This window comes from Tiliqua scincoides, chromosome 4, assembly GCF_035046505.1.
Source record: "Tiliqua scincoides isolate rTilSci1 chromosome 4, rTilSci1.hap2, whole genome shotgun sequence".
NCBI lineage: Eukaryota > Metazoa > Chordata > Lepidosauria > Squamata > Scincidae > Tiliqua > Tiliqua scincoides.
In genome coordinates, this window is record NC_089824.1 from 185,610,285 (window position 1) to 185,633,148 (window position 22,864).

Here is a 22,864-nt window from a genome sequence, read left to right on the forward strand (position 1 = left end):
TGCATGGTCTGAAACGCTTACCTTCAAATTAATCTCTTGTGTTTCTGCATAAACTTGAACAACTTTCATCATCTAAAAAGGATACCAGAGTCAAAAAAAAAGGAAATTATAATCCCTTCTAAAATTACGAGCTTGCACAGGATTGGATGACTAAAGTCAGCAATACCAATTTACTTCTAAAGTTCAGTGATGTAGAGGTGAATCTATAAGGCCATGTTACGGAATTTGCAGTATGCAAACCATAAGCAAATATAAAATTGTTGCAGAAGTGGATCCCAAACACAGAATCCCAATAGCCTCAAAGCCAACTTAGAGCCCAATCCTATGCATGTCTACTCAGAAGTCAGTCCTATTATAGTCAATGGGGTTTACTCCCAGATAAGTGTGAATAGGACTGCAACCTTATTCAGACCATTGAAGTGAGCACAAGTTGTCACAGGTGCTTGGAAATGACTTATATATCAGTGATACCATGTACATTTCTATTAAAGGAAGAATTAACCTGCTGCTGTTGTTGGGTCTTCTTCCAGTTGAATAGCCTCAATGTAACATGTTATTCAAGTATACAGAAAATGGATCTGATTATGACACAAATTGTTTCCAGATACAATAAGAGTCAGGTTTGCTGCAATTCCTACCCTTGCCACAGCTGCATCCATCCATTTGTAACAGTAGAAGGGGCCTTCCTTACACTGTGAATGTTTTATGTATTCCTTAAAATCAATATGTTTTTAAAAATAATGTTTTAAAAACACTTCATCTGTTAAGCTCAGTTACAAAGATCATTCCAACTGTTTTCATAAAGTCTTTTCAAAGTCCCACACTTTCATTAAAATGTGATGACTCAGACCTTTTGACTGTAAACTTTTATATCTTAATAGGAAGAAAAGATTTACTATGTAGCTATTAACATGCAACTATTCAAAAAATCTCTGAAGTGTGGTATTTGAATGCACCTTAAGAAACATTAAATGTTACAATGAAAGGCACTATCAAAATTTGTCTCCTCCCCTTCACAGCCACCAACAGGACAAGACATTAGATCAGTTTATTTGGTTTTTCAACATATATTTCTATTAGTCTTAGACACTATTTTACATTTAAGAAGACTTGGGACCATGTATGTCCATGTCCTTTTCTATCTTAAGAAAAGTTAAGGTCATAAGTTGGATGTTCCACTGGGTGTTCACATCCATATTTTTGTAAGATGCAAGTATGACAGTGGGGATTTAAAGCACATAGAATATTTTAGAGGTGTTAACAGACTCACGCTGACCATTCATGTAATAATACCTTTTGGTACAGAACTTGCTGGATAGTCACAATCACAGATGCTTAGGTTTATCTTAAAAGTTCTCTGTTATCTGAACATGAAAAATAATGGCTTTCAAGCCTTGTAACAAGGAAACTCATTTGGAGCTAAAAACTCAGCACAGCTTCCTTGTAGAGTGAAGAGTTAAGTGTTGTCAAGTTATTTAGCTACCATATTGTTTAAGGTACCTAGGAGAGGTTAGTAGCTCTGCTGGATCAGACTGACAGTCCTCCAGCATTCTGTTTCTAACAGTGGTCTATCAGATGCCCCTAGAAAGCCACAAGCATGCCATGCAAGCAGTAGCCTTCACCCATTGTACATCCCCAGAATCTGATATACTGCCTCAAGCATAGAGGTTTCATTTAGTATCATGGCAATAGTGAATGATTTAGATCTGCCCTCCACAAATGTATAACCCTTTCAAAAAGTTGATTTAAGATTGATTTGCTCTGCATTAATACTTTAGAACAGTTTGTAGATCATAAAATGAAATAAGAAGGCTGTGGGTTAAAGTGGATGAAAAATGTACTTAAAATTAGAATTAACATGATAAGGATTGTTAATTAATGGCTTCCGATATATTTTTTACACTGCTTTTAATGGTTACTTTCATGCACCATGGCATTGATCTCAGGAAGGAACTTGCCTAGGCCAGTTTTATCATTTGTGGCTTCTCTGATCAGGCAACAACATGCCTATATGAAGAAGTTTATTCCACAAAATTCCAAGTAAGCTTCATTTCCCAAATACTATATCAATTGAAGACAATGTCCAAAAATATAACCTTTCCCAGGCAGCCACAGTCTGGGTTAATCCAAAGTCCCTAACATGACATGTTTAACTGAAGGCAAAGAAGCATAATTATTAGATTTGTCACTGCTGCCTGTAGACAATATATGAATGTGGACCAGAACCTACACATGTACATTTTTACACAGGTTAAATACTATTCACGTGATCTGTTCACCAAAAAAAGGCTGGACTAGGCCCTAGTCACACTAAAGGTTCTATACTCAGTGGGGGAGAATAAATAAATTCGAGGTTGAGTTCGGTGTCCCAACATGAATGAGTACAGCATACACATTGGAATTTTCTATAAACAGACCAAGTCTATGTCTATCACACACACAACACTTAGGAACCACTGTGACTAGTTATTTGTGTAGAGCAGAAAAAATCTCTAATATTGACCAAAATAATTCTGCAGGTTGGAAGTTAACATACTTCATTAAACCTTTCACAGTTCTTGAAGATTAGCCGAACATCTGCCACAAAATCCTCAGGTGTCTGGTAGTGCTGGGAATGTTTCTTCTGTAGTTTCTTCTTTACTGTAGATAGATCCATTGGTTTCTTTATTATTTTATAGTAGTTTGGTATCTGAGAATAAAGGTACACTGGGATCATTCAAGAGCAGAATGAAAGAGCATATTCATCCAAGTCTCATCTAAGCTATTTTTCAAGAAGTCAAAACACATTTTATCTTCAGAATTCAAGATAAAACAAAGAAGGCAATATTTTCTGCTTAACAAACTGTAAACTCTCCAGTTCAGTCAGCTATCTTTAGTCAAAGTATTCTCTGAGCAGATGAACTACTCAGAAGTCTGCCCAGAAAAATAATATTCACGTTGGTTTTAGGCCAAGCCATTACAGCAACCATTGCTGGCAACTCACTCACTCCAAATTCAGGCCCACTGAATAAGTTTTATCACCTCCAAGGTGATATGAATCAAAATCACTCACCGAGGCTGGGACTGGCTCCTGGAATTCAATGCTCAGTTCATGACAATACAGGTAAAGCAGGAGGCGCTCACATTTCTTGCAGAGAAAAAAAAAATCCAGTGAATTTTTCATTAGATGCCATTTCTTAGAATACAGTTACGGGCCACTACCATAACATACACTTTGGCTCTCAACTGACAGGTTGCATGCTGCAAGTATGGGGCCAGACTGGACTATACATTACTCTCTCTTCAGCCCAAGGTGTGTAAAGGACTGCAAGCATGGCTACAGTTCCTGCCCACCACTGTGGTACTTGCACTGAAATATAATGCACATATATCGTCCACAAACAGACCAACAGTGCAGCCAGTTCTCAGATTTTCTTTCCCCAAGAAGTCAAACATTTCTGGCCTACTCTCTGACCCCACATGGATACAAGAGGCCAAAGCACTGAGTTGACAGGTGTGTTTATACTACTCTGTATCAGAGTTCAGATTAGAGGAACAGCAAGCAGTTTTATCCAGCCCTTCCACAAAATAAAATATGATTCTCAAAGTTTAGCTCAGACTGATATACATAAATCTTTTACTCTGCAGTACTCCCACCAGCTTCAGCAAGACAATTTACAAATTGTTGTTGCTAATGGTTCAGAGAACTATGCAACTAATTTCTTGTGCCTAACTTGTGCTTCTTGAAAAGCAACCCTACATACCATAAGGCAAACGTTTGGAAATAAAATGGAGTTTTAACAGTAGTTTCTGGGACAGCATGGTTATTCAAAAATAAAAAAATTTAAAAACCTCCAGTGGGCTACAGTAAGACTGGGAGCGAATTTGGATGCCAGACTTGGATAGTTACTTCTAGCAAGTAGCACTGCTCAGTGTAGGATGCTGCTTCTCCTCTATGAAGGGAAATGCTTGACCTATACACAAGGATTCCCTCTTATTCATTTAAATTTATATCCTGGTCTTTCTCATGGGCTTGAAGCAACTTATAGTATTTCTTTTCTAAATATCAATAGTCCTGTCCCCAAGTGGCTTATAATCTTAGAATAAGCAACAATATAGGGAAATAAGGGAGACCAAGTGAACTGGAAATGACACTGTAAACATAAAATCTATTTAAAAAGAAGAGTGCAGTACAAAATGTGGTAGTGTCTCTTGAGTTCTACCCTAGGACATAAGTAGATGCTTCCAAGTCCTGGAATGCTCCTCTACATCCTCCATCTCCAGTAACACCAACTGCCAATGGCAACTGTTGAAAATGGTGCTGCAGAGCAGACTGGGTGGGAACCAGAGCTCAGTCATCAAAATATGAATATAAACCAAGCCATAAGCATTTGGTGGCTGATGTCCAAGACCAGTTCAAAAGCAAACTCGCCCACACTCCCCAAGGCGCAATGTCATACTTTCAGACTTTACAAGTAATCAGGATGTCTTGGAATATGTGTATCAAATTTCAGTGGCCTCATGGGGTAAGTATTCTAACAATTCTATCATCCCTGTTAATAGTTCAGTTAGGCTCAAGCATCTCATAACTGCATACATGAATTGTATATTAAATATTTTACAGATAATTTAAGAGAATTTCCAAATGTCTCATATACCATGGACCCCATTAAAGCCATAAAAATTAAGATCAACAGCCATTAAAAAATAGTTCAATCTCCAAGAATAATTTTCTTTCCAGGCTCTTGCTGGTACGATTGATTTATACACTTGCTACAGCCACTGGATGCAGGATTAGCTGCAGGTGGGTGGAGCAGAGAAGGAACAGTAGATACAAAAAAGGAAGAGCCTTTTGTTTTAAACAGAGTGCTTCTTAATATCAAATTTTGCGGGCTCAGCATCCATGGATGCTCAAATCTGTGGATGCTGACGCTGTAGATGAGGATCCGCTGTATACTGTTATCCATCTAAAAGGTTAAATTTACAACACTGAGCAAACAGAAGAACACAATATGTTTAATTGTATACATACATTACAGAAAACATACCCTTTGGTCCACGGGACTCAAACCTTGTGCAGTTTTCCCCTTCTTACTATGCTGCAAATTGTCACAATCATATTCTACTTCAGGTTTGCTAAGGTCACGGCAAAATGTACATATCCACTCTCCACTGAAAGAAAATAAGACACTTAATCCAGAAACAGTACAGATTTTGCAAGTTTTCCAATTTTTTGAAACATTTTTTCCCCGCCCTAATAAGTTGTCATGGAATAGGGATGAAACACTAACTCTCAGAGTTGGAGTTCACAGAAGTGGGCATGGGAATTTAAGCCCATAGGGACTACAGGGCTGGCTACGTAAAAAATGAATGTGTTGTAGAATAAGAACTGGAACAAGATTCTTCCATGGTGGTTCTGAATGACTATAAGCGCTAGAAAATCTTTTAACACTAAAATTATTTCACATATATGGTTTTGTTGTTTACCATGACATAATTCCATAATTGTACCCAATTCAGCCTCCTGAAAACTGTAGTTTTATTCCCTAGACCAGCGGTTCCCAATCTGTGTTCTGACACCCTGTATCTTATGTCAGAAGGATCAAATCTGACAAGAAGCACATCAGAGAGAACAAAATATTTTAGCTTCTTCCTGTACATTACATAATTTGATACCAGGATCCTGTTCAGCTATCCCACAGAAAGATGCAATTGCTGGCCATCAAGAGAACAAGCAATAACTGTTATACTACTAGTTCAATGCAATTGTCTGTGGGCTGATAAGTTGATTGATGCGGATACATCCTCTCATTGTGGATCCCACCCCCTCCCCCTAGTGTAAAACACTGCTACATTTTTATACCTTGGAAAGCTGAGGAGGGTGGGTACGTGACATGTGAGGTGGAAAACTTTTGGGCACTTTTCACAACATAACAGGTCTCCTCCATTTTGGCACACAGCACACCAGTCTTCATTGGGATCCTCATCCTTGTTGTTGCCTTCTCCTCCAGTCCTAGCTGACCGGTGCATAAGGCTACGCACTGGTGATTTGCCATTTACAAGACCATGTCCAGACTGTTTACAGCTATCACTTAAATCTGCTGGTTCAGTTTTAACATGGTTTTCAATGTTTCCCAGTGCTTCCAACTCGCTTTCCAGATGCAGGTTTGTGGAAAGAGGTGGTGTCAAGCTGCTCTCAGGACTGCTGAGCTGTAATAAAAGTTACAAGATGAATATTTATGTACAAGAAAACAGAACACGTAGCAATCAATAAAAGGGGCAGGTCCACAGAACCTAATCAGTATTTTTTAAAAAACCCAAAATCTAAAATTAATAAAATTCCCCACATGCTTCCATTTAAAAAAGTAGTAAATGTGACCTGTTCATTGCCCCTACCCCCAGTGTTTTGAGGAGAAACTGGTTCTACTCCCATGACAGCTTCCAAGGGGGCAGTTCTTTGGAGAGGAAGCCAGGCTTTTGTTAAGTGTAGCCTATTCCAAAGCAAGAGGGATGTAGATGGAGAGAGGTTTATTCTGCACAGCCATTGAGAAAGTGCCCAACATGGACAGTAAATATGCTGCAAACACAAGTATTACACAAAACATACAAAATAATTCAAAATAATTAACCCCTGCTAATTGGGTAAGAGGCACTTTTTCAAGTGAGTGCTCCTTTTTTTAGCAGGGGGAGAGTAACTGGCCCACCTTACCCCAGCACTGTCTGTTCTAGTGGCTGTCTGCTGGTATTCATTTGCATCTTTTTAGATTGTGAGCCCTTTTGGGACAGGGAGCCATTTAGTTATTTGATTTTTCTCTGTAAACCACTTTGTGAACTTTTAGTTGAAAAGCGGCATATAAATACTGTTGTTAATAATAATAATAATAATAATTCAAAGCGTACAATAATTCAAAAGCGTACATTTGCTTCATTTTGTATTCTACCCTGTTGCCCCTCCTCAAAGTACTCTTTGTAACTTCCTCTAAAACTAAGGCACAAGAGTCCTGGTTTTGACAACAGAAGCAATAATAATAATAATAATAATAATAATAATAATAATAATAATAATAATAATAATACAGGTATTTATATACCACCTTTCTTGGTCTTTATTCAAGACTTTATTCAAGGCGATTTACATAGGCAGGCTATTTAAATCCCCGTAGGGATTTTTACAACTGAAAGAAGGTTCTATCTTTCAAGAACCACAACATTCAGATGTTTCTTTCTGATCTGGTTTCACATTCTGGCCTCCAACCTCCCACACTCAGAGCAGATGGAATAACTCGGTTCAGCTTGTCAGCTGCTTCAAGGTCGCACGGTGCCGGTGGCCTCGAACTGGCGACTTTGTGGATTTTATCTTCAGGCAAATGGAGGCTCTACCCTCTAGACCAAGTACAGGTCCAATTCTGCTTCCGGCAGCCACACAGCCTGTCCCACAATGGCTTTTGCAGATGAACCCTGGAATTTTGTTCTTTTTGCTTCTGTTCACCTTAGCTGGCACCCACTTCTCATCCTCTCCCAACTCCTCTGATTCAGAGGACAGGTCTTCTGCAGTCTTCTTGCATGCAAACATGGCAGTTTGGCTGTGGGATATTGGTGGAATGTATTTAAAAGGGGACTGGGGATATGTGCAAGTTCTGCCAAACATTTTGGATCTTCTGACCACTGGCAGCTTGTAGGTTCCTCAATTGCTTTATGCTAACTTTAAGCTCTTCATGGAGCGCTTCATTTTTCTCCATGACCTCCTTCATTTTTATCAACTCCTCATTCTGAAACCTGAGTTGCTACCCCCATTCTGAAAGGGAAGCCAGCAGTTTCTTCTCTGTCTCGTCTTTCTGCTGCAACTGCCTGCACCACTGGAGAACCTCAGCCTGATGCTGATGCTCCAAACTTTACTTTGCAGGTTGTCTTTCTTGTTCCACCTCCATCTCAGCACAACCAGCTTCCCCACCCTCCTCCTCAGAGATGACCAGCTGGGATGATCCATCTCTTTGCTGCTGCTTTGCCACTCTGCACGCGCTTGGCTGCTGCCTCTGTTGCTCATCCATGCGCCAGTTAAGAGCAACTCCCCCTTCCATTCCTCATTCTGATTCCATACCATTTCTCTCCCTTCTTCTTCCACCCAACTTTCCTTCAGAACACTACTGGTTTGTTTTTTTAATTATGACACAGTCAAATTGCCTCTTCATTCCCTAGTCCTTTGCTCCCTACATCTTTAGCCCCCCTCCCAGTGACCCTGATTTTTTCTAGGGCAAAGAACTCAACAAGATTAGGGGAGGGGATTTGCTTTGCAGCCAACATACAAGGCCACAAAAGTCTTACCATGCAGGCACTCCTCCTGCCATCCTCTGTTTTTTCTTGCTTCACTGGTCCTGAAAAACTGCACACCTCTTCTTCTGTGCCAGGCTCCTGCTTAACTTTCACATGGTCAGGCTTGAAACTAATATTGTTCTTCTCAACAGTTCTTCCCGATGAGCCACAGCTGGAAGTCATACAAGTTAAATACACGTTTTAACTTCAGCTCAACATATTTTGATATTAGAATGTGAAAACTCAAACTGTACACCTTACTCCTAGAGTGAATTTACAACTCCAGAGGCATATTCCTTGTAAAAACATGTTAGTGGCGCTGCAACTGCACTCTTAGGATGTTATTATCAGCACACTGTTAGATGCATTGCTGCATCTAGATCTCTAATCAGTACCTAATCAGCACTCTCAGCTAATCATTTCTGAATTTTTGAAGGATAAAATTCATGTTTTCAGAGGTCTAAATTTCTAACAACTGAAGGCAAAAGCATGTGTCTGGCAGAAAAAGGGGCAGAACAAAGTCCTTTGCAAGCAAGTTTGCTTTATATATTCCTATAAGTTCAAAGCTGACCAGATTCACAGCTGGGAAGGCTATTGCTAAGAAACAGCATGAAAAGTATCAGATTTGGTTTTTCAGAATTAACAATATTTTGCACTAAAATTACTTGTACAATATTCTCCACTCGTATCACAACTTTGCAATTTTGTAACATATAGTTACTCCAATGTTCTTCTTTACAACAGCAGGACAGCATTCCACTATCATAAAAGACCCAGTAATGGCGCATAGCGACTGGTGCTATGCGATATGGTGTTGGTAAGCTGGCATGGGGGAATGCTTCACAGGTGAGGATTGGTGAGCAAGCCAAAGGAAGTGGATCTTGGCAGCAAACGCTCACACTAGACACCACCCACCCCACCTCCTTATTCTCCTCAAACTTATAGCACCTACAGAGCTGGCACAGGCCCAAGGAAACTCATAGGCCATCTGGGACCCACCTGGAGGTAAGAGAACAAACATCAGCTTACCTCAAGGAGGCTGCCTGACTACACCCCACCACAGGATGCAGTGCACATCTCGATGGCACTGCTGCATCAACACCAAAGTTGGAACATTAGTGGTGCACCCTGAGGTGACCAGGTTGAAACAAATGGGTTGTGAATTTATATCTTTAACACACCATTCTAGAAGAGTGTCCAATTTTGACACATAGCAAAATGCACCTACACTAAGAACATAAGAAAATTAGTAGCAAACTTCAGTAGAAATGACTTTCACAGTATTTTCCGTTGTGCCCTGACTGGGAATTATTGAACTATACAGCACTATTAGACAAAGCCTTATAACAGCTTCTCCCTGTCTGAGTCACAGTGCAATCTAATGAGTTTGCAATATCAATTTGCCAGTATAAATACCAATCATGATTCTTTATCTCTCCATCCCCTCTTTCTCACTATACTAAATACCTAATGGTTTGGAAAGTCTTGGTACACTGCTATTATATAATTAATAATAATAATAATAATAATAATAATAATATACAGTATTTATATACCGCCTTTCTTGGTCTTTATTCAAGACTTTATTCAAGGCGGTTTACACAGGCAGGCTTATTAAATCCACGCAGGGATTTTTACAAATTGAAAGAAGGTTCTCTCTTTCAAGAACCACCACATTCAAGCTGTTACACTCCGATCTGGTTTAACATTCTGGCCTCCATCCTCCCACGCTCCGAGCAGATGGAACAGCTCAGCTGCAGCTTGCCAGCTGCTTCAAGGTCGCACGGTGCCGGTGGCCTCGAACTGGCGACCTTGTGGATGTTAATCTTCAGGCAAATGGAGGCTCTACCCATTTGTTAATAAAATTAACTACTTCACTCCCAGATACATTTCAATTTGTTTTATAAATGTAGATTCATCACTGCTACCCTTGATAGGTTTCTTTGGTAGCAGTGTACAAGATGGTAGACATTTTCCAACTCACTCTTTTGGCTACCCAATCTCTATCCCCTCAATTTCTCAAAGATGAACCAAAGTCAAGGAAGTGATTGTGACCTCTCAGTGCTCCATACCAAATTTCAGGACACAAATGGAGTTGATTTTTAATAAACAATGTAAATTTTCAGTTTAAATTTAAATTTTATTTTAAGATTAAATTTTATGACTAATAGAAAGTTCTTGACTTATGATAGTATAGTATACTGCTGTTTTTACAGCCTATACATTCATACAACACGTATAAAAATGCAAACAGATCAAAGCATGGTGCCTCACTCTTACAGAATTGGAGGGTCTGACAACAAATGAATCAATCTTGCTACTGAAAAGGGTCTCATTTTGCCCTTCTTCAAAGCTACAGAATGGAAGACCACTGATACACAGTTAATGAATTTCTGCCTGATGTAGTACTGCTGCAGCAAGTGCTCAGATATTCACTGTGGAAACAAGTCATCTGTCTAGGATACACAAATGACTGGGCAGGAATTCAACATGTAAACCTTAGCTTCCAATGACTAGTCACACAAATTCCATTTAAATGTAACTTGGCTTACAATTGAAGATACTATTTAATATTCAGGAATTACATGAGGGCTAGTACTTTTGTAAGGAGTAATTATTCAGTGCATTTCCTTTTTCAAAAAAATATGGAAATTCTAAAATAAAAATTCATTTAATCAAAAACAGACAAATTAAAACTATGTTTTATTTATTGTTATTTTAAGACTATTAGTCATCCTGGGTAGCTTTGTTTGGATGAAATAGATAAAGAACATAAGGTGGTAAGACCAGCCCTGCCAGATCAAACCAAAGATTCCTCTAGCTCAGCACTCGGCTTCCCAGTGACCAGCCAGATGGTTCTCAGAAGTTCATAAGCGGGGTATGAAAGCATTTGACTTCCCCTGCTTGCTGACCCCTGGCAACTGGTACGATGGAAGCCTTCTGAAGGCTTCATTTAATTATTGCCAATCTTAGCAGAACAAGCACACTATTCCAATGATGCACAAACAACACTGTTGGTTAACTTTTGGTACAACATGCTCCAAGATGGGTCTCTAGAGCCTTGCATGAGACCAACTATCAGAATTAAATACAATTGGTTCTCTGAATCTGTGGGGGATCAGTTCCTGGACCTTCTGATGTACCAAAATCTGTGGACGGGACTCCCAGGACCTTTGGATGCAACCAGAAGTGCTATGAGGTGTGGGGAGGCCACACAGATACCGAGGACCAACTATATTTAATTTTGACAGTCCGTGTAACGCAAACAAAATACACTCTCTCAATAGTCGGTCAGAATTGGGAGAACAAGGAGTGGAGAGATTGCATACAGCCTCCCCACACAACACAGAAGACCTCTCAGATGCAACCTCTGCTTGCATCCAGGAGATCTTCTAAGGCCACCCATCCTGGGCTTACAATCTGCAGTGAATCAAAACCACAGACTGCAAAGCCATGAATGATGAGGACCAACTGTATTCAGAATTTCTAGGGATTTCAACTTTTAAAGTTCACAAAATATTTCACAAAATAATTCAGTAGCAAAATAATGAAAAGTTGGTTCCCAGTCATAAAAAAAACTCCCAATCTGAGAAAAGGACGCAAGGTTAGCAAACAGCTATAGTAAAAGATGTTATGCTGGGATTAACAGGGACATTTTCTCTCCCCCAGATGCCTACAAGAAAACCTCTCCCACAGCACTAATTCTGGCTTCAGTGCTGCCTTCAACTTTTAGAGCAGAGGACTGTAACAGACCAAAGAAAAGTATAGTTGCATAGAGTCTAATGCATAAGTGAGCCCAATAAGAGACTGCAGAAAGCCCTTACACTGCTTACATAGTACATAGATTAAAGTATATTCCTTGATTAGTTTCATGCATTTTGATGGATGAATAAGTTTGTAAGGGAACAATATTTTAAACTTATTTTGAACATGTGTGAGATGAGGAGTAAATGCACCCACATCTCCCCACCACCCCGGCATGCTAACTTATGCACAATCACATGAGAACATCCAAACTTTGCTTAAGTGCACCACAACTGCTAACTGCTATGCAGGGATGGGGAGATGTGTGCACCTTGCTCCTTATCGCATGTTCAAGTAACTGATCGGGTGAGAATCACCCAAACTGACTTTTTTTAACTGGAGTGTCTCCTAGAATGTGCACTCTGGTCAATTCAACAAGGCCTCAGCAGTTGGTTCTGAATGCATGCAACTCACCTGCCTCTACTGCCTGTGCTGGAAGTACTGGGTGGCCTCACAGGGGTGTGAGAATTCGATAAACCTAAGGATGGACGAATAAGTGTTTACACCAACAGCATCACAGGCAAACAACTGCACATCTACAGCTATACAGATATCTTATTTCCATATTTATCATATGGTTAAGAATATTTATATATTGCTTTCCAACAAAAAGTAGTTTGCCAAGCAGTTATATTAGAATAGGAAATACCACTGGTTCTAGTCCAATTCACATCTTCTTATAGCAATTAAAAGCCAAGTACCAAGCTCTGGGCAGCAGAAATTTTTCATAAAGTTCAATCATGCTAGGAGTCACTGCAACCATGGATTATTAACTAAGAGCCCAATCCTGAGCTCAGCGCTCCGGCTTCCCACCAGAGCGCACTGCTGCAAACGTGCCATAAGGCATGTCTGCGAAGCTTACCACTGGGTCAGCACCCGTGCTAGCCCAGCGCTGGCTGGCACTGGGCTAGCGCCCACTCTCCGCTGCTCAGCGGTCTCATGGACCACCGAACTGCAGTACTGAAAGCAGGGGGGAGGGGGCGGGGGGAGGCATTCCACGATGGGGGGAGGCATGGGGAGGGCAGAGAGAGGCCTGGCGGAAGGTGTGACAGGGAGGCGGGTGGGGAGAGAGGGCAGGCGGGAGGCGAGCCGGGGAGTGAGTGGGGAGGCAGGAGGTGGGTCCGGTGGAACTCAGCTCCACCTGATTCTGTCCCTTTGTGTAGGGCTCTGCGCCCTACATGAACGCCTTTACTTTATCGCTGACCTTTTGGTTGGCAGTAAAGTGAGTAGCCCCATTGTGGGGCTGCTTCCCTTACCCAGGGGAAGGGGGTGAAAGTCCCCTTCTCTTGAGGCACCGCCTGCGGCAGGCTGAGGCACAGAGGATGCGGCGGCAACCATTCTCGGCACCGCTGCAACTGCGCGCCCTGGGCAGCTCAGGATTGACCGCAAGTCAGTGGACTGACATACATGGACTTTTAACACATAACACATTTAAAAGGAACCTACATTAATTTGCTGATTATGAAAATAATTCGATAAACAGTTGGAGATGTGCAGCAAGTGGTTTTATAGATAACTAGTAATATCTTCTGAAGGGACTACAAAATACTAGATAGTAGCATTTAATGTTATTTTAGCAATTTCACTGTCTAAATCATTGGTTCCCAACCCATGGTCCAGGGACCACAGGCGGTTCGTGAGACCCCTGAAAGGTGGTCCGCGAGGTCTCAGGGAAAGCAATTGCTTTTGATCACTTTCACCATCTCTCTGAATGAACAGTCTCCAGTGGACCACCAGAGAGGGCGGAGAACGGACCGCCTGTAGCTGGCAGCAAAAGTAGCAAACCACAAATCTTTACAAATAATAAATAATAAATCTCCAATAAATCTTTTGTAATTACATGCAGCCCATGTTATCTGCAGGTTCAGCACCTGTGTATTTGTTCATCTGCGGGTCCCCGAACCTATGGTGCAGGTCAACCTGGAGCCTCTGGAGGTGAGGGGAGCTGTTCTGCTCTTGCCTCTGGAGGTTCTTCTGAAGCACACAGAAGCCGTGGACATCCACCTGCGGCCTCTGAGGGCTTCAGAAGAGCCTCTGAACTGACCAGAGCTCAGCTCCAGTCGGGTTCAGGAGGGGGCCAAAAACCGCATGTTTGTATTTCCTGTGATTTTCCTTATCTGTGGGGGTTCCAGGAATGGAACCCCCATTGATAATTAGGGCTGCCTATATTATAAATTTAAATGTATTTTTTGAGTGTGGGGTTGCACGTGGTCCACGACAATTCCCGTTTTTTTCCTAAAGAAAAATGGTCCGCAGTCTCCTAAAGGCTGGGAACCACTGGTCTAAAAGTATAGGGAAAGACCCACAAACTTTCAATTAATTCCCCTTCTTGTTCTCCACTGTATTTTGCACTTCCTCCCCAAACTCCACAACAATGACATCAATAGTCAAGTTATTGATGCATGTTTTATCATTTATTATCTCAGTTGAATTTTGCAGTAAGCTTCAAGCCATTTTGACAAAAAATATTGCACAGTTGCAGGATTTTAAGAGGACAGAATAAGAGTTGTTGAACAGGCACCAAAAGAGAAAGTTCCATACCAGCCACAACAACTGTACCCTTTCTTAGCTACCATAGGCTTAGAGACATTCATCATGTGATAACAGGTACTGATATGTACCTAAAACCAGGATGCTGCTTGCCTCAAGAGCCATAATAATGTTGTTTTCACACTAAACACTGCTGGCTTCCTCTTTCCAACTTCGGCTAGGCAGGAGTCTCATCATAGCACAGACTGATTGACTCTCTATGGAGCCCTGGGCTACAACACTGTACTTTTCTACTTTATAGGTTATTACATGAAGGAGGATGTGTATTTATGCACAAAAAAAATTTACTCATTAAATTGAGCAATCAATGACCATATAACAAGCACACACAGAAAGGCTCACCAACATTTTGGTAGTTTAGAGATACCTGGATGAAATTTAAAATGAAGACAAAAAAACCTGACAAAGTATCCTGAAAATGTCCTTTTCCTTAAAGTCTCAAAGTACATGAAAGTTCAGTAATACAGAGTTGCTGGTTTTTTTAATGGAAATTTTTACAGTATTTACTACCTCTTCCCAGCTTACCTGATGAGCCTGGAGATAGGGCTGAGGGTCCAGGGGAGGGATTCATGCTGCTTATTGGTTGAGGGGGTAGATGGCTGCCTGCGATATATCTACTTAGTAAGTTATCTAAATTACTGGAACCAGCATCTTCAAGCTGAAATAAAGGTAGACAGTCATAAAAAGATTGTGCCAAGTCGATACGCAGTCTGCTAGAAGCGACATCCACTAAAATTGAGTGTTGGGCGGGTTAGGACAGACAAAAGAAAATATTTCTTTACTCAGCGCGTGGTCAGTCTGTGGAACTCCTTGCCACAGGATGTGGTGCTGGCGTCTAGCCTAGACGCCTTTAAAAGGGGATTGGACGAGTTTCTGGAGGAAAAATCCATTATGGGGTACAAGCCATGATGTGTATGCGCAACCTCCTGATTTTAGGAATGGGTTAAGTCAGAATGCCAGATGTAGGGGAGAGCACCAGGACGAGGTCTCTTGTTATCTGGTGTGCTCCCTGGGGCATTTGGTGGGCCGCTGTGAGATACAGGAAGCTGGACTAGATGGGCCTATGGCCTGATCCAGTGGGGCTGTTCTTATGTTCTTATGACATCCTAAGATTCATCTCTTTTTTCATTGTCAGATAAAGAGTCAAAAGGACAGAATCATATGGGGAAAACAAACAGCTGAATATTCAATTTCTCCATACTTAAATTTGATATATTCCTGCCTGTGTATATATCCTAGTATAGTGACCTAGTATAGTGCACAGCTATGAATAGACATAAAATTTTAGCACAGAATACTGTAGCTCTTGCAAAATTTTAAGAGTCAGATTTCTTCATTGTAAATACTGAGATAAATTTCAGAGAGAAGACTATATTCAGCACAACTTCCAGTCATTGTCTATAGTCCTTATTGTTCTTCATCCACTTGATTATACTGATCTACGTTCCATCTGTATCTGTCTTCCAAAGTACAGAAAATAGAAAGGAACCATTTACTTCCAATTAGTGGAAACCTCAGTGGCCTGAAGTTTGCCACAAAAAGAATGAAAGATATCTGCCAATTTCCCATGCTGATCAGGGTTGTGGACAAGAGAGGTTTAGACTACCTAATCAGGATTTAACCAAGCAAAATCATTTTTTGAAATATCACCTTACAGTTGCCCCTATTTTCAAAAGTGTCAAAAAAAACCACGAAGTTGAAAAAAGTTGTCAAGCATTTTACTCTTGGAAGAAAATTCACACACAGGTTAGAAAACTGGAACACTAATAATGTTCTATAAAACTGTTAATGACGAAGTGAATAAAAACCAGATTCTCAATCAGAATACTGAAACTAAATAGTGTAAAATGGAGCAAAACTTTTATATATGAAATATTTAGTGCAAGTAAAAGATTTTTCTCTTTTTCAAGAAGACAGTATAGATTTTACTTAATTTTGTCACTTTAATTTGACTTCCTCCACTGAGTATTATAAATGAGGTGCTCTCATTTTAAATATCACTATCATAAACAAGCTAGTTAAGCTAACATATAGGGATTTACTGTTTGAGTTTCACTCTGTGAGAAAAACTGAATCCAGGTCTTTCTAGCCAAAATCCGTTTAACCACTATTTTTTTGAGGATTTGCTTTCTACTTAAAACCAATACATGCCTTTTCAATGCATTTTTAAAGTGTTATCACAACCTAAGATCTAGAAAAATGAATATAGTGGGCAGCTTTTACCTCAGTTTACTAACCTGTATAGGAGGGATATCTGGCAAGGAAGGTAGATTCTCTGGATTTGTTACCGAAGGAATAAGTTCTATTGCTGCTACAGATGGGCTTGTTGGACCACGGTTAGCATTGGCCATTGTGGCTGTTGTTGGACTTGTTGGATTGATAGTATTATTGTGCACTGAAACTACTGGGAAGGGACCTGCATGGCCTGGGTTTGAATGCTGTCAGGAGAGAGGACATGGGAGGGAGGGAAAAAAAAGTAGAACTGATCATTATGATAGGTGACCAAGGATAAACCTACAGAACAGTAGACTTCCAAAGTTTGTTCCTTTCACAGAACACTCTCTCTTTTGGGATTTCCCATAGCTGCTAATCCTATACACTTTTAGCACTCAACACACACATTTTGCACTTTATTTGCTATGTGGTTGGAAGAAGTCAATAGGCCCAAAGTAATTCTCACAATAAATAAAACTTTCCTGTTTTCACTCTAACTGCTTTAGAGTGGCAAAATGTCTTACAATCCTTAATCACAACACAAAATAAATTATTCTCACATCAGCATGACAGACAATTGGTCAGTCATCCTGCAAATTAGTTAAAAAACCCAAAGTTTATCATTTCAAGAGTATTTCATTAGATGTTCCATGAGCTGGAAAACTCTAGATAGATCCATATATTGTTGTTTCTTGCAGAGCCAATAACATGGATGTAGATATAAGCATTAATCTTTTCAAAAGTGTCATATACTGATATAAAGAGAGACAAGTGTGTGTCTAAATGAGAAGTGGGAAACAAAATGTGCACACAGCATATACTTGTCTTTGTAAGTGTGGCTGCATCATGGAGTACTGTGGCCCGTTGTGGCGTGGTATCCCTGGGAGACGAGCAGCATTCTGAGCCATTCGCATCTGGTGAGCTTGGAAAGCACCGCAATTCATACCCCTCTGCATGGTCTGCATACTTATCAACCTTGGAGGCTACAAAACATTATGTATTTTAAAACTCTTGTTCTTAAGATGGGGGGAAAAGAGAAAAAAACCCGGAGTATCCCCTTCCCAAGCAAAGTGCCACTAGTTCCCTTTAACATGATAGTACAATAGCGATTTTGAGTTTTATTTAAAATAAAGGTAGGATATCTTGCATTTCAAGGTAATATTGTTCAGCACTATTCAGCTTCTATGTCAAAGGTCCATCTTAATCTCTATGATGAGTTAAAAACTTAAGTCCATCTGAAAACTTGCCTGTTGCTGTAGCATTTGGGGGCCTGCCTGGCGAGGGATCTGCCCTGCAGGCTGCCCCATCCTCATCTGCTGTAACTGCTGGTGTTTTTGTGCGTACACCTGCTGTTGCATATGCTGGAGTCGAAGTTGTGCAAGATTAATTTGCCCTGGAGGTTTGCTGATGTGGTTTGTTCCCGGGGGAACTTGTCCTACTACTACATTTGGAGTGTAACCTTGGGTTGGTTTATTTTCAATAACAAGATTACCTAAATAACAGGAGAAAGTGTTAGTTAACTACAAAGTCTTCCTTTTAGTTCCCTGGATTCACAAAATTCTAAAGGCATGAAATCCTGAAGGCAAACAGTTTATAACAAAAACACTTTTAATCAACATTTTAAGCAATTTATTTAAAAAAGCTTATTGGCTTTAAACAAAAGATATTGATTCTGATATACCCAAATGTCTCATCTAAATTCATCTCATAAAATGAATATTACCAAAAACAGTAATTTAGGAATTAACTATTAATAAAAATGTAATTTTCTTCTTAGTGTAATTTAACTTCATAGTGTAATTTTAGTATGAATATTAAGACTCGTTTCTTCTATCTCTTGTGTACAATACATGAATTATTTCAAAAGTTTATAAAGGAGAGCCCAATTTAACACTGAAGAATATTTTCCATCTCTCAAACATATTTATAACCATTGTCTTTGGTAATTTTCCAGTATCTGACATTTCCTTCTTTCCTTCCTTACAAGTTTATACCCCGCTTTATCTCCCTCCTGGACATTCAAAGCGGCACTCTTGTATTCTCTTGCAAGAATATACAATTCTTACAATCATTTAACACAATCATATTAACACACATTCTGTTTTTGCTAATATCCTTTGATATACAAAGAGTACAGACACTGAAAACGTAAGGAATAAAAGTAAACATTATGATCATTTAAAGTAACCCTTATTATTTCTATTACCCATTTCAGTATTACTTTGTCTCTGTATAATCAATAAAAAATGAATGAAGTCACCTTTGTCCCTATCAGAGCATCTGTTTTCCTTTAAAAAAAGATTATCTAACCAAACTGTGGGTCAGGACCCACTCGATGGGTCATGAGCCAATTTCAGGTGTGTCCCCATTCATTTCAATATTTTATTTCTGATGCTACCATGGTATGTGACTGCATTTGGGGAAATGTTACAGACTTGTTACTTTTAACAAGTTACTATGTATGTTCATGACATCACTTCCAGTGGGTCCTGACAGAATCTCATTCTAAAAAGTGGGTCCTGGTGCTAAATATGTGAGAACCACTGATTTAAGGGTGATACACCATTATGTCATTATTTCAAAACTGTTTTTATATGACTGACTACATAGCGTTTCAAAGGCACAGGATGAGTTTCGTTATTCGTGAGGGGTCCATTCCCAGTACTGACGTGAATGGCAAAAATCACATTAAAGCAAATCCATTTAAAAAACAATGTCCCTTTGCTAGGCAGTTTAATAACAGCCTTGCCGACTTTTGTGATGTAAGACAGAGTCATTAGGCAGACAATCCATCCATCAGTCTCTCTCCAGGGGCTTAGAAAGGCTTCACTCTGAGGTAGTGAAACCTCCCTTCACCCAGAGCTCAGCACTGAGAAAGAAAGCAAAGTGATTATCTTTCTTTCATATGCTCAGGGGGAGGGGAGGAGTTGCCTGCCTTGGAGTGAAGCTGTTCTAAGTGCCAGGAGAGAAAGAATGACTGATGGATTGTCAGTCAACAGCCCTCTCCTGCACTAATGAGGCTATTGTTAAATAACTTTTTTCCTTTAATTTAAAGGGCCCTTGCCATTGTGCTGCGATAAAACCACAGGTGAAAAATCCATGGATAATTAGGTTATACCTGTATTCCCAAATTTATGACATCTCTTCCCTTAGACATACTTTCCATTCTAGCACTAATGAAAGCCAAGAGTAAATTCTACCCAGTGCCACAACATAGTTCAAAAATGGATAACAAACGTCTACACATTCTTGCACTTTTTCTTAAGAAATTGCCCTGGATCATTTTCTAAAAACAGTGCTGAGTTATTTCCAAGTGCTACCATGCAATTTGTTTTTTCTGTATCTAGAAATTTCATTAGAGCAAGGATTGGAGTAATTTTACCTACTGGGCACTAGATTCAAAATACTATATGAGACACTACTAAGTATGCAAGAGTGTCTTCATGGCCTTATTTGAAATTCAGGGGACCTTTCTAGCTTTCCAGGTCAAATAGCATTGATTAATGCTGGGGAAGGAACAAGTAGAGGGAGTCCTAGTGCACACATGGAAGCACTTCCACATGCCTTGGAGCTCTTTGGATTTTGAACGGTCTTTGATTTGGATTTGTAGAAATTCAGAACCAGAAATTTCTACTCTAAAAGAATTGCACTTCTACCACCAAAGGCAAACATCTTAAAATTTAAAGAAAGCTGCCTGTATATATTTCTCATGCTGGGTTTGTGCACAAACACCAGTTGGGTTACACAATATGTTATTACAAACACAGTTTTCAATTAAACAATTGTTAATGGGTCCAGAAATAAGTTTTACATACAGATGTCACAGCATCTAGTGCTGGTACCTTTTTCCCCCAGATAATTTCTGGTACTTCAAGACTACGTGTGAATTCTGTCTTCCTCCAAAGCTTGTGGAATAGTTAATTATCCAAAGCTGATGAATGTGCATCTGCCCTCTCCATTTTGAAACAAGAGGAATACTTTTCCTTGTACCCAGTTTATAAGCAGTTTATAATAGTTTCCCATTTGTCTTGTCCTTCAGACAGCCTTCTAAATATTATCAGCATTTAGTCACAATTTCTTGAAGCTATTACTGCAGATCTGAGTACAGTGGTACCTCGCATAATGAATGCCCCGCACAGCGAAAAACTCGCAGAACGAAAGTGTTTTGCGAAGTTTGGTAACTCGCACAACGAATTTTTATGACCCGTGCTTCGCAAGACGAATTTTTTGTTTGTTTGTTTTGGTTTGACTTAAGGGGCGGATCTTCATGTCAGTTTATGATCCCGTTCACCCTAGTAAGGGCCGGATCTTCATGTCAGTTTATGATCCCGTTCACCCTAGTAAGGGGCAGATCTTCATGTCAGTTTATGATCCCGTTCACCCTAGTAAGGGGCGGATCTTCATGTCAGTTTATGATCCCGTCCACCCTAGTAAGAGGAGGATCTTTATGTAAGTAAGTCCCATTGTGCTTGCTCCCAGGAAAGTTTGCACAGGATTACAGCCTTCAAACTCCCCACTCAGCATCCCCCCCATCGCTCATTCACCCTCTCACTGCCCCATTTCCTTCACGTTTCCCCCCATGATCACGGCAAAAGCAAGCAATTGAGTGCAGCTGCTCTGTCCTCCCCAGCTTAGAGCAAAATCCTGTGCATGTCTCCTCAGAAGTAAGTCCCATTGTGCTTACTCCCAGGAAAGTGTGCACAGGATTACAGCCTTCAAGCTCCCCACTCAGCATCCCCCCCCCCGTTTTTGAAATCCTCTGTACAGTATGTATGCCTTTAAAGAGCACTTAATAAACACTTTGTAAACCAAATTTGACTTTGTTCTGACTTTTCTTGCCCATAGGAACGCATTAATTAAATTTCAATGCATTCCTATGGGAAAACATGCTTCGCAAAACGAAAAACTTGCATAACGAAAGGACTCGTGGAATGGATTAATTTCATTATGCGAGGCACCACTGTACTGATATAAACTGTCTAGTTTGACTTTTTCATACAAACCAAGCTTTTGGTTTTCTTGCATCACATGATCTAGACCAGTGTCCAAAGTTTTTGGCAAGAGGGTCACATCATCTCTCTGACACTGTGTCAGGGGCCGAGGAAAAAAAGAATTAATTTACTTTTCAAATTTGAATAAACTTACATAAATGAATATATTTAAGATGAAGGTATATATGAATTAATGAAGGTCTTACAATAGCTCAAGGCCTATAAAAGGTACAAAGCAAGGCTGGCCTTTCCTTTGCTGCCGCTACTGCATCACAGACGTGAAACAGCAAGCAGTGGAGGGAGCCCTCATCCCACAGGTCACATGAGAGGTCAAACAGTTGCCCTCACACTGAAAGTAGTTGTGTCGGGCCAAGTGCGGGCTCCAGCAAGTCTCCGGAGGACCAGAGGCTCATTGGAGACTGGGGGCTCCCTGAGGGCCGCATTGGGAGTCCTCAAGGTCTGCAAGTGGCCCCAGGGTCGGAGTTTGGGCATCCCTGATCTAGACTACGGTAATTTTAAGATATGGGTTGAGTCTCCTTAGGGTTCCCAGAACTCACATGGATGGCAAAAATCACATTAAAGCAAATTCATTTTTAAAAAAATAACCCTTTGCTAGGCAATTTAAAAACATCCTTGCTGACCTTTGTGCTGCAAGACAGAATAATTAGGCAGACAATCCATGAATCATTCTCTTTCCAGCCACTTAGAACAGCTTCACTCCAAGCTAGTGACCTCTCCCTTCACCAAAGTGATTACAGGTCCAGCCTATTTACACACTGATTTTTTATACAAGGATTTGACTCAACACGAATGGCCCCTGCAAATGAGAAGGAATGTGCTGATCCCTGGAGTAGGGGGAAACGCACTCCCTTTAAATCAGTTTAAGAAACTGAACAGTCCTTTAACAATAGCCTCCTTAATGAGAGAGAGGGGGCAGCTGGCTGACAATCCATCAATCCTTCTCTCTCCTATGGACCCCTCCCTTCCCCCTGAAAGAAAGGTGATCATTTTACACT

At 40.3% G+C, this 22,864-nt stretch overlaps 1 protein-coding gene across 2 annotated transcripts in view; it reads right to left on the reverse strand.

Annotated features, from left to right (window-relative positions):
• The window catches only part of TRIM33 (tripartite motif containing 33), a 79,716-nt gene that overhangs the window by 3,135 nt on the left and 53,717 nt on the right, over positions 1–22,864 (reverse strand). The window contains exons 9-19 of one of the 2 annotated variants that reach the window (XM_066623615.1): positions 18,105–18,349; positions 17,679–17,840; positions 16,881–17,081; positions 15,169–15,301; positions 12,508–12,571; positions 8,302–8,461; positions 5,843–6,189; positions 5,028–5,151; positions 3,053–3,127; positions 2,537–2,689; positions 22–72 (exon numbers count right to left, since the gene is read on the reverse strand). In XM_066623615.1, coding sequence (XP_066479712.1) covers positions 22–72; positions 2,537–2,689; positions 3,053–3,127; positions 5,028–5,151; positions 5,843–6,189; positions 8,302–8,461; positions 12,508–12,571; positions 15,169–15,301; positions 16,881–17,081; positions 17,679–17,840; positions 18,105–18,349 — 1,715 coding nt within the window. Of the gene's footprint in view, positions 1–21; positions 73–2,536; positions 2,690–3,052; positions 3,128–5,027; positions 5,152–5,842; positions 6,190–8,301; positions 8,462–12,507; positions 12,572–15,168; positions 15,302–16,880; positions 17,082–17,669; positions 17,841–18,104; positions 18,350–22,864 lie in introns of both variants that reach the window. The other variant, XM_066623614.1, reaches the window with a different exon arrangement.